The 12,236-nt window shown below is 46.0% G+C and overlaps 1 protein-coding gene across 1 annotated transcript; it reads right to left on the reverse strand.

Moving 5' to 3' along the window:
* Positions 1 to 59: 59 nt before the first annotated feature.
* On the reverse strand, positions 60 to 11,833 carry PRSS54 (serine protease 54). The gene is given in 6 exon segments (XM_059383996.1): positions 60 to 859; positions 3,972 to 4,103; positions 4,681 to 4,939; positions 8,215 to 8,386; positions 11,745 to 11,793; positions 11,795 to 11,833. Coding segments are annotated over 6 exon segments (1,221 nt in total). The 5' UTR covers positions 11,831 to 11,833; the 3' UTR covers positions 60 to 286.
* Between the last annotated feature and the right edge of the window lie 403 nt (positions 11,834 to 12,236).

Below are 12,236 nucleotides of genomic sequence, written 5' to 3' on the forward strand. Positions count from 1 at the left end.
CTGCGTGGTATCCCCGACTCTGGAGCCGTTAACACTGAAAGAACCACAGGGCACTCTAATGGTTTGACACTTGTTAGCCCACATTTAGTTCACAAGCACAAAGGAAAGTGACCATCCCGCATGCGGGAGTGGGGCAGAGGAGCCAGCCAGCCCAGAATGCGCCGTGGGCCTGTCCGTGGCAGCCTGGGTGTGCCAACTCAAAAAGACAGACACCAAAACGGCGTGGTGGCTGCCGGGCACTCAGCATCCCGAGCTTACTCTTCACTTGGGAGGGTTAGCTCCTAGACTAGATACCGTTGCAAAAGAAAACCAGCACAGAGAAAAACAAGATAATTTCTTGGGGCCAATGTAACCTGTTCTGACCTGAAGTAGACCCACCGCTGTCCCCAGCCTCCCCGTAATAGTCATAGTACATGGGTTGTGCGGCCATAACAGAAGACCTGCCTAATTCCCCTAACCCTTTCTCCCCCATGACTAGACTCTTTCTAGAGCTGTTTGTTGGCAATGCTGGAAATGTTGGCAAAGTTGGCAATGTTGGCAATGTGTGAGAGGTGACCTTTATATGTCCTTGCATGTATGTTTGGGACCATTCACCCTGGCCCAGCCCGGAGTGTTTTTTCGGCGTCATGATGACATGGGATGAGTAGCTGGGGAAAGGAAATGATTCCTCCCAGTGGTGGAAGGAAGAGAGGGGACGGCTGGTTTTCTTAGTCTTGGACATAATCCAGTCGCTATAGTCTTCCACCTTGATGTACAGAAATAGGCCGGGGCATTTCTCACCACCGTGGGACAAGATTCCTGTCAGCACCCACATGTTCAGTTTCTGGAGCTGGCACATCATTGGGTTTCCTGGGTCCCCCTGTGACAAAAGACAGAAGGCTTCAGGTCTTAGAAAAACTTATTTAAAAAAAATATATATCCTTCTGCAATTTACTATTTGTTCTAGAAATGCTTTACGCTAGTACTCACTGGAGATGGGGTAAATTATAGGCTACCAATTCCAAACTAGGCAGCCACTACCACAAATTCCAACACAATGACTTTTTCTTTTATTATGCAAATTATTTGTAGGCTTCTGCAGTTTGGCTCTAGCTTTCTGGTTCCCATTTCATTTTCATGCCCCTTTGACTAAATCCTCCCTGTCTTTTAGTTTCTCATTCCTCAAATGTTGACTCCTCCCCCTCCCCTTTTCTGGCTAGAATGCTTACATTTTTCCTTCTCCTCTCTGCTTTGTTTCTGTCCTTCATTTAAGCTGCTCCCTCCATCCCACACTCCTGCTGAGGTCAGAGTCACACACCCCCAGGAGCACTGGCCAGGGAGGTTCACAGCCTGTCCACCCAGGGCAGCTGTCTGTCCACGCCCCTGCTCTTCAGCCCTGCCCATGCTCCCAAATGAAGTGCTCCGCCACACAGACCTTATCTCCCTTCAAGGGAGCATGTGGGAGCTTGGCACGCTTCCCTTACATACATGACGACCCCAGTGAGTCACCTACTGGTCTCTGAGTTAAAGTGTTTGTACCAGGGGCAGAACTCCTAACACCATGCCTGGCATACAGTCTGCGCTCAGTAAAGAATCAGCTGTCATTATCCTGGTGTCTAGAAAAGGCCATCACTTCTCTGTGAAAAGCTGAGAAATATGGGAATAGCAACAAGACAACTTCTAGGTATTATTTACCTTACCTGCCCCACCCCGAGGTTCCCCTTCAGGGAATACCTGACCCCCATTCCAGCTCGGTGGTCCATCTTGGCCCAAGAGGGGTTGTCATTCAAAGGCTAGCCAGCCCCTTTGATCTGCATGGCTGCCTCTGTAGGAGGACAGGGCAAGCACACGTCGTTCTTCCTGTCCCGTGCTGCCAGGGAGCAGAGGGCAGAGATTTCATCCCGAGTTCTGGCTGGCAGTGGTAGTACTGTCGAGTTGGCTCCTGTCTGCACCTGCTCATGTCTACCTGGGGCACAGAGGCTCTCGGGCCAAGCATAGCGTGGTCTCCCCTCCTGTCACCAGTCCCACCCCCAGTTTACTTAAACTGTGGTTTCATAGCTTGAGGAAGAACAACAACACAATTTAGGACAAATGGTTTGATGAATGAGTGTGGGGTAGACTTTCCTGGCTGTGGCATGGTTTTGCAAGTTGCCGTGTCTTGTGGGGGTGGAATACACCGCTTTTTCTCTTCCTCATAATCTATGGAACCGGAATCTGTAGCCCAAGCAGCTGAGAGAAGTAGGACAGGGGCTCCTCTGATGAGCATCTCCCAGGGGAGCCGCCCTGGCTTAGAGGGGCTCTTTCCTTTCGTGATCCTCAACCTTGACAGTGAACAAAAGCCCTAACGGTTGTGGGGAAACGGGGGGCGGCGAATTCTGAGTGATTCCACTTTGGGCTGGGTTTCTGGACACCCATTAGGCAGATACTGGATTTAGGTGATTTATTGTACCGTCATCTACATATTTGAATGACTTTGAGGATCTCTGGACGCTAGAACACGTTTCTGAGAGGAAAGGATCCTAGGTAGACAAGTCACTGTTTGTCTGAGCCAATTTGCAAGCACAGTTCAAAAGCAAAGGACTGACTGCAGGTGTGCTCCAGTTAAAAACCAACAGGTAAAAACCAATCTATTTGCAGATAGATTTAAAGAGGTAATCATTTAGAGTATGAGCAGCTTACCATATTCCATTGAATCTAAGATGCTCTTGAAAAATTAGCATCTTTGGAATGAAATGTGTCTCTTAATTGGTTGATATCAGAGTTCAACTGGCAGCATTTTCTCACTTGATGTTCCATAGAAAAAATGGTGTATTCTACAACTTAGGATCTTAGATTTAAGGAAATAAGGTGCTGGATTGATGGAATGGCTGATAGCAGGATTTTGATAAATAGCTATATTTTCTACTGTATGGTAACACATTATCTACTTTAAAAAGTTGTTAGTCTTCCACCTGGTAGAGAGTCCAGTACAAAGTAGGCACTCGGGGCACCACAGTGGCTCAGTGGGTTAAGTGTTAAGTGTTAAGATCACAGACAGAGTCTTGGGATCCATCCCTGAGTCAGGCTCCCTGCTCAGTGGGGAGTCTTCTTCTCCCTCTGCCCCTCCCCCACCCTTGGCTTGTATTCTCTTTCTCTTACTCACTCTCTCCCTAAAATAAATAAGTAAATAAAATCTTTAAAACAGTAGGCCCTCAATAAATGTTGAACCAACTTTGGAAGGTCAAACTTACTGCCTAATGAAACACAGTCCTTCAAACATTCGCAATAAAATTACTTTTAGAAAAAATTGTCTGCATAAAGGTATTTTCCCCTCTTTCTCTAAAATACTTTCCCTAGATCATCTGGAAAATAAATTTCCCCACCAGGGAATCCTGAGTGGATGATCAGCACTTACAGAGGAGAAAAAGCACCTGGAAATCTGGTGGACTTATGTTTTCATCCTTACCCTAACGTTTTTTAACTGTGTGACCTCTGTAAACTGCACCTTCTCTGGGTGTGGACGTGAGGGAGCCTGGGCCAAGGGCTTGTGCATTTCGGCCATTTTGCTGAGGCAGCAGAAGCACATCTATACAGCCTGCATGCAGATGGAGGGCAGGGCTTCTTACAGAAAAAAACTTCGATAACTGATGAGCCCCTAGCATCAGAGTCTAGGCTCCATAGAAGCTGGAGACGAGGACCCCACCCTGTGGACACGCTGCAAGTATATCATGGTTTGAGCTCACACTTCCAAACTTCCAGCCAGTGAGAAAACGTCTATGACTTAGACATGCTTAATCATGTCACACTGAAAATGGTGCCTGTTTAGGCCATTCAGTAGATTTTTATGGAGCATTTGCTGTCTGCCAAGCGCTGGGAGACAGTTAGGAATCCCCAGTGCCAGACCCTTCCAGTTCCCATGGAGTTCACCATGCAACAAGGGAGAGGCCCAAGGCTTCCTTGAAATGACCATTGCTTAATCTCAGACTTCAGCTTTTACTCCGTCATGTTCTTACCAAGCAGACAGCATCAGTTTCCTGCTCTACGTGATTGCCACATCCTGTTTTCTTGATTCTGTGTAAAGGACACAGGTCGATGTCTTTCACGGAGATTTTCCTCAGGATACTCATCGTCATGTGATTTCCTGTCTGGACCATGCAACAGAGAGCCAGGAATTATTAACAAGAAGACATTTGCCTATGTCAAATAAACTACAACTCACATATCCAGAGGGGAATGAGTAGAAAATGTTCTGATAAACTCCTTTTCCTTATAGAAATCAGAACATGTGTCTGAGTTTTTCTGAAAACTACCTTTGCTTTGAACTTGAATCTGAAAATGTACATATTCCACCCTTCTTCCACATCCACAGAGAATACATTTCCTTGTTCATGTCCCACAGAAACAAAGATGGCTTACCCAAGAGGATAATCAGTTCAGGGAATAAGATTCCCTAACCCCTCCCTAACTTGGCACTCACTTCAGGTCGTTCCCTGCCTATGTACTTCTAATTTTGGTGTAGGACTAGAAGAAAAAGGACCAAATGCAAGAACGGTCACAGATAAGGCAAGCATTGCAAATCTTGACTGATTACATGAGGGTTCCAGCCCAACTCCAGAATCTTGAGCAGCCTGAATTATTCAGATAAGCCCCAGAATGGTTCATCCAAGTCACCCCCACCGCTAGCACACACACAGCCTCCTCTAGGAGAAGGAAGGCATTAACTGCGGACGTGGGATTCCATCCTGCCACCCAGCAATTCCGCAAGACTGGGGACACATGCAGCTTTCTGCCGAGGAAGCAGATGGGCTGGACCAGGCTGCTGAACTCTATTGCCGTGTCTGTCTTCAGGAGGGCTATGTTATTCGTCATGGTTTCATTATCAAAATCCTCATGGATGATGATGGTGTTGACTGGATACTCTTCATGAGAAATCACTTTGGCATCCATCTTAGCTATACCAACTATAACGATGACGTTCTTCCTAGAGAGAGAGCAAGGGAAACTTGAGAAGCCAAGGCATGATGAAAGAGTCACCCTTCCCTGTTTTCCTATTTACTGGGTTTTTGTTTTTGTTTTGCTTGGAATACTCATTCAACTCATTTTTCCTGGGCTAATTTTTACTGACCCCTTTGGCCCCAGTCCCTAGGAAATCTTTTCTGAACCCTTGTTCAGAAGGGAGGCTTGTGTCCTCCCTTGTGAGCCCATTGCATCTTGGGAATCCTCCATCCGAACATCATTTGTCCTACCACCCAAAAATAATCATTAAGTTGTGGCTGATTATCTTTTTTTCATGCTTTTCCCATGGTTTTATTTTTTGTTTTTCTACACGGTCATTGTTACGGCCAAGATGTAAACTTGACTCGATTTTAGCACTTAACATGTTAACATAAACATCTTATCTTTTCATATTATATACTCTGTAAATACTCTTCAGAGAAATTCCGATTTTAATAATGATGGAATTCATTCTGGGTGTTTTCCCTTTCTCCTCTTGGGAATCACCCAAGGAACTATAGCAGAGTCTAAGAGGACAGTCCAGAAAGAAACTGAGGATATAGTCATCTTCCATGAAATTATAACTCTAAAATGAACACCAAGACAAAAACTCAAACTTCCCAAATTTGTCAGAAGAGACATACAAAACAGAACAAAGGCAATAGTGTGAAAAGAAAAGAAGCAACAAAAGCAGAAAACATCACCTAAAATAAAGCAAGAAGCAGGAGTTTCATTCTGACCGTCAATTCAGAGCAGAAGAGCACAAAGTAAGACAAAGAGAGGCTCTTAATGATGAGAAAGAATTCAGTCTGCAGTCTACAGTGAAGATGTCATAGTCATAAACATCTGCAGCCCATGACATAATGTTCACAAAGGGAACACTCAGGAAACAGAAAAAGCCTGAAGCTTGTTTGTGATAGATTTTCATTTACCTTTGGCAGCCTAGGACGATCAAGGAGATTACCTCCCCTGGTTTTATATATTAAATTGTACACCAAAGACAGAATGAAATTTGAATTTTAACTGTAGGAAATATTCACATGGATCACATATAGTAGACCACAAGGACAACTCCAACAAATTCCTTAAATAGTTCAGTTCACCATGAAGTATAACTCAAAATTCAATAATGTCAGAAAACAAAATAGAGAAAACACCCCACAACCTGGGTATTTAAAAACTCTGTCTTTAATAAAACTCTAAGGCAAAGAGAAATCAAAACTGAAACAGACCAGATAGGAAACAGCACTAATGAAAACACAACACGGAAAGCAGAACCTTTCTGGAAGGCTAGTTTGCAATGGCTACTACTGTTTGGCTGAGTCTTTCCACTCCTGGGTTATTTATGCTACAGGACATTGCATGTGTGTGGAATAACATATGTACAAGTATATCTACTGCAGCATTTTTGTACCAGTTAAAGATCGGAGGCAACCCCAATTTCCATTCATAGAGGACTATGCAATTATAGTAGATCCATCTTGGAATATTGTGCAGCTGATAAATGTGGGTGCTTTCTATGTAATGGTAAGAAAAGTTGGCTCCACATTCCCGGTAGAATGAAAAGGACTATGAGTGTAACACTGTGTTGGTGTGCTACCAACTGTATGGAGGTTGTTATAGATTGGACTGTGTCCTGCCAAATTTGTAGGTGAAGTCCTAGCCCCAAAGGTGACTGTATTTGGACAGAGGGCCTTTAAGGAGGTAATTAAGATCAAGTGGGCTCCTAAGTATGGGGCCCTAATCTGATAGGACTGCTGTCCTTGTAAGAAGGAACAGAGACACCAGGAGTACTCGCATTGAGGAAAGGCCATGTGAGGACACAGTGAGAAGGCAGTGGTCTGCAAGCCTAAGAGAATCTTCAAGAGGAACCAGTCCTGCTGATCTTGGATTTGATCTTGGACTTCGGCCTCCAAAATGGTGAGAGAGAAATTTCTCTTGTCTAAGCCACCCTGTCTGTGGCATTTTCTTATGGCAGTTCTAGCAGATTAATACAGGGGGAAGGAAAATTCTTTCTCTGTCAATGGATGTAAGAATCAATACAGATAGACCTATGGATATATAGATAACCATAAATACATTAATTAAGGAAGAGTTTTCAAGAAACTGATGACAGGCTATGGCTTAAGGGAAGGAGTTAGTCTCTGAAGGCCAGAGGAAAGAAGGAGCTGCTTTTCCTTGTATACCCTTTGGTTCCTCCTGAACATTATACTATATATATGTATTTTCATTTGAATGCATGTATTTTTAAAAAAAGGCAAGTGTTTTCAAATAATATAAATCATAGGTGTGAAAAATTCAGCAGCTATACAATATTTCATTAAGAGTTTACACTATTACTTATTTAGCCAATTATAGTAATTATAATCTCTCTCCCCATACTTTGTATGTATATATACATTTATATACACCTATAAGGCATATAAATAGTATAAAGAGAGATAGATATGTAATTATATATTATTTATATACTGTTTGTTATATGCTATATCTATGAAAGAGTAACTATAATTTATTTATCCATGATAATTGGACATTACATTTGCAGTGTTTTATGTGTAGCAAACTATCCTATGAACTTTGTGCATAAAATTTTTCCAGTGGCTGAAGTTACTTCCTTAATGTTGATTCCCAAAAGTGAAATCATGGGGTCAAAAAGTAAGATGTTTTACAAAAAAATTATTCCCTTAATACTGTTTGAGGTTTCTTTTTCCTGGTTTACAAGAATGCATATTTACTGTACAGAACTTGAGGAATTGAGAAGTTCAAAGATAAAATGGAAATCATATGCATTCTCAGCATTTAGGAGATAAGTGCTCCTAAAACGTTCGCTCATTTCCTTCAAGTCTTTTCTCTGTGTGCATATGTTTGAGGCAGACATGTTGTTAAGGCTTGAGGTTAAGATTTTTAGGTGCGGGCTCCTAGCAATTCATTTAACAAGACTAGAGTCAGGACCTCTAGTATCAGGAGTCAGTGCCTGAGATTGTGGTAACATGGGGATGGATATCCTTCCTTTGGAGGCTGGAAGGATTTCATTTCACCTTGCAGTCCCCATGGCAGCCAACACATTGGACAGCATGACTTTGACAGCTGGTGATTTTAGGAACCCGAGAGTCCTGGCGAGCAAGTGCTGAGACAGTAAGAAGCCCTGTTGTCCTGTTACCAGGAATCCACCTCCAGGCTTCCCTAAGCTGAACAGAAAAAGATCCCTCCACCCCCACCCCCGGGGGGCTGTGTAATCCCAAAGGCAGGGGTACTGGCCTGTTCTGCAAGATGGATGCGATGCTGATGATCCAGAACTCACTAAGGATGCTGCCAAAAGCCAGGTGGGTGTACTGGGAATCCTGCAGTGACACCACCCACGGGAATTCCTTGTCGTTGACCAAACCCTCCTCGGAAGTTTCTATAACGCTGGCTTTCTGGATGCCACAACCTGTGGGGAAGGTGTGTGGGGACCTCACTGTTAGGGCAAGGAGTCGGTGGCCTGTGGACACCATCACTGCATCTGACCTCAGGACCCCCTCTCCTGCTGGTTCTGCACTCCTGGCTCTCCATCTCCGTCACCACTAACTCTGCCACTGCCCCCTTGTTTCTTTTCCTAGTGGGTCTTCTTCTCCATAAAAGATGCTTGATGACATCTTTGAGTCTAGAAATAACCTTAGGCTACCGATGATCTCTCTCATCCATTGGGCCCTTAGCAGCACACTCGAGACAGTATCTGAAAGCTTTTACATACATCAGTGGTTCTCAACATGGTCTGGGACCTCTGGGACCCAAGACCCTTTCCAGGGTCTTTATGATTTAAATGTTTTCATAAGAACACTAAGACAGTATTTGTTTTTTTCGCCCTCATTTTATCACTAGTGTACAGGGGAATTTTCCAGAGGCTACATGATGTCATCACTCTGATGGCTAATAGCACATGTGAACCTGTGTGTTCTTCTGTTTTACAATTTTCCCAGCTTTTAATTTCTAATATGGTAAAGATGGGAATATACAGCGTCATAACCAAAATTTGGGGGGGGAGGTCCTCAATAATTTTTAAGAATATAAAGGGGTCCCAAGACCAAAATGTTTGAACACTGCTGATATATACTACTTCATATAATTCCTCCAGCAGAATGAAGATGGACTTTCTCATTCTCCATTTGCAGGGGAGAGCATCAGGTTCTAGAGCTGGTAAGCACTGTCCAAGTTACACAGCCGATAGGCTACAGGGCCAGAATCATACTCCAAACACCTTCAACCCCTCACCATCCCTGTTCCAGCCAACATTTCATATCCTCAGATTTGTCCTTGCTGTTCCCTACCTCAGCAGTTGGCATGAGTGGCTCCCCCATGTCTGTTTTACTTGCCGGTATATCCCTAGAGGGATACACCTGGCCCACCTGGCCCACAGTAAGTGCTCAGTAAATCATCTGGTGAATGAATAAGAGCATTTTGCCGTATCAAGCACTTCCTGAAGTCTTGTCATCAAGGGGCGAAAGGGTCCCACTAGATGGAGACTGTACCTGGCCTATTCAGGCAAGCTTGGCCTTTGCCTTCTCAAGCCCTCAAATGAGTTGCCTCCCACTGGGCAGTCTCTTGGGGAGTCTGGATTCTGTTTCAAATGAGAGTTAAATGTTGCCTAAAGTTTTAAATAATATTCTCCTCCTGCCAGGCCTGGTTTCACCCAAGATGCCGTATTGCTCTGTATTTTTTTTTTTTAAGATTTTTTATTTATTTATTTGTCAGAGAGAGAGAGAGCGAGCACAGGCAGACAGAGTGGCAGGCAGAGTCAGAGGGAGAAGCAGGCTCCCTGCGGAGCAAGGAGCCCGATGTGGGACTCGATCCCAGGACGCTGGGATCATGACCTGAGCCGAAGGCAGCTGCTTAACCAACTGAGCCACCCAGGCGTCCCCGTATTGCTCTGTTTTAAAAAAGAAGTCCATATACATAGAATCATGGAGAGTGTAGCTGTGACAGAGCAGGAAGGACCCTTGAAGCACAAAGCCCCAGACTGGGTGAGCCAAGCCTCCTACTTCCCAGGCACCTTATGGGATGGCGTACACGTGGGGTGTTTTGCTCTTGTGGACTGCTGACTCCCTCCCCGCCCTGTGTCCTACCTCCCATGCCACTCTTCCTGTCCCAAGCGTCCCCAAGCCCAGCCTCCTTACTGGACCTAGAGGTATCTGTCTCATCCTCGGTACACAGAGTAGACTGCAAGGATTCTCAGCTCAGCTGCATGTTGCAGTCCTGCGCTGCCCAGCACTTCCCAGGCCCCTGGGGATGGGCTGGTGCACTGGTATTTCATACAGCCTCCCCAGGTAGTTTCTAATGCCTATTCAGGGTTGAGAGCCACGAGTGTTTTGGGAGGGCCCTGGAGGCAGAGTCCCAGGTACAGTTGGCCCCTATGCCGTGAGACCTGGGACAAGCCACTTCACCTTTCTGGGCCTCAGTTTCCTCTTTTGAAATGTGTGGTGACACATCTCTTGGAGTTGCAAAGATCACATGAGGAGACGATATGGGAAGGTGCTTTGCAAATTCTATCCTCATGACTGATAATGCTAAACCCAAGGCATCCCAAAAAGGGATGATTCCTTTTTTTTTTTTAATGTAAACCACTACTCTGGTTGCTATTTATGAATCCCAGACCACAAGTACTTGGTACTTGTTTCTAAATTGGTGGCCCTGGGTGAGAGGTGTGACACGGTGGGCACCACTAGCCAGCTATGGGTCAGATCATTGGTGGCTATGTTTTCGGTGTTATTCAATTCATGGGACACTGGTAGTCTCTAGTGAACAAGGTTATGACTCTCACGCAGCCCAACAAGAACAGATGGGTGATGACTATTGCTCTCTGAAAGCTCTAGTTGGCTAGTTTATTTGACATTATAAAACCCTTGGATATAATGAGGAAATCTGACCCAGAAATGAAATGTTTGCCCTGGGTCACTTGCCTGAGGCTTTTTAAGAGGGAGGAGAGGCCCTTTCTGTTTTGTGGGCATCCCTTGGTCTTTTGGGGGCTGAAAGGAAATGGAGTAGGCTAGGAAGGTAGGGGGTTCACCCTTGATGTTGGGGTGTTGGTGTGTGGGGGGTAGGGTGGAGGAGAGTGGATGCTCTGTCATGTCTCTCATAGAACTCCAGGAAGTTAGGACAGAGCCAGCTGGTGGCAGCCAGAGCCACAGAGCTTGCTTGAGTCAGGTGCCCCCTCTTGCCACCTGCCCCTTTCTAGCTGGAATCTCAGTCCTGGACAACCAGGAGGTCAAAGGAAAGACTGAGGCCCCAGTAGGCTCCCAGGTACGTCCTTGCTCCTGAGTCCAGCCCTGCAATTGAGGGTCTGTTCGGCAATACACTCTTTCGGATTAGAGAGAAAAGGTTTCACTGGGACAATATTACCGAAGTAGAAACACAGGGAGGGCGTGGTTCCCAAGGGTACCAGCTGCCCACAGGGCCCCACCCCGGCAGGGGGAAGGACATCCCTACCTCATGGTGCCTGGGGGATGAGCCCCAGGAAGAGCAGGGTGGGCTTTCTGAACAGGCCTTTCGGTAGCCCGAGGCTTACTTTCCTAATGGCAGTCTCGCCGGAGGATCAGCTCTGACATCAGACTGGGGAAGCCAGTTGCCTATATCCACACCCCAGTTCCCTTTCTTTGCCTGATTCCCAACCCCCATGCCTGATATCCAAGCAAAGCCCTGTGAGTCAGCTTCCCCCTGGGTCCCTCTCTGGGCATCCCGGGCCTTTCTCTGGCCCATTCCCCCTGCCCTGTGACACGAGCAGCTCGAGTCCCCACAGCGAGGCGTGTACTCACTGGCGGAAGAGTGCGAGACGTACAGCAGAACTAGGAGCATCCCTCGCATCTCTGCCATCCCCAAAGCGAACTGCAGCGGACACCATGGGCAGCTGTGAAAACACAACATCCAAAGGCACAGGCTTTTCCTCTCCTCCCCAAAGCGGCGATTTCCCCTCCACCCCCAACCCCCAGCGTCAGATGCCCTGCCTCTTTCCTTTCCACTGACAAAGCTTCCAAGATGTGGGAAACCAGACCTGTCACGTCCCAATTGCTTGGTTCCGTGCAGTGAAGAGCTCCGGGCCCAGCTGCCCAGCGCTGATAGTCTTGGGATTGGAAGGGTGGCCCACGGAGGGGAGGAAGCCCTTGCTTGTCAGTTTTCTCCTCGACCCAGCCAGGGTCCCCGGGCTTCCCAGAGAGTTGGGGCTCAGAAAAGAGTTGTTTCTTGACTCATGGAACTCGACCCTTTTCTTAACTCTGTAGCCATAAAATGCTGCTGAAAGAAAAAGCAGG

The sequence above is a fragment of the Mustela nigripes genome, chromosome 17, assembly GCF_022355385.1.
Source record: "Mustela nigripes isolate SB6536 chromosome 17, MUSNIG.SB6536, whole genome shotgun sequence".
Taxonomy (NCBI): Eukaryota; Metazoa; Chordata; class Mammalia; order Carnivora; family Mustelidae; genus Mustela; species Mustela nigripes.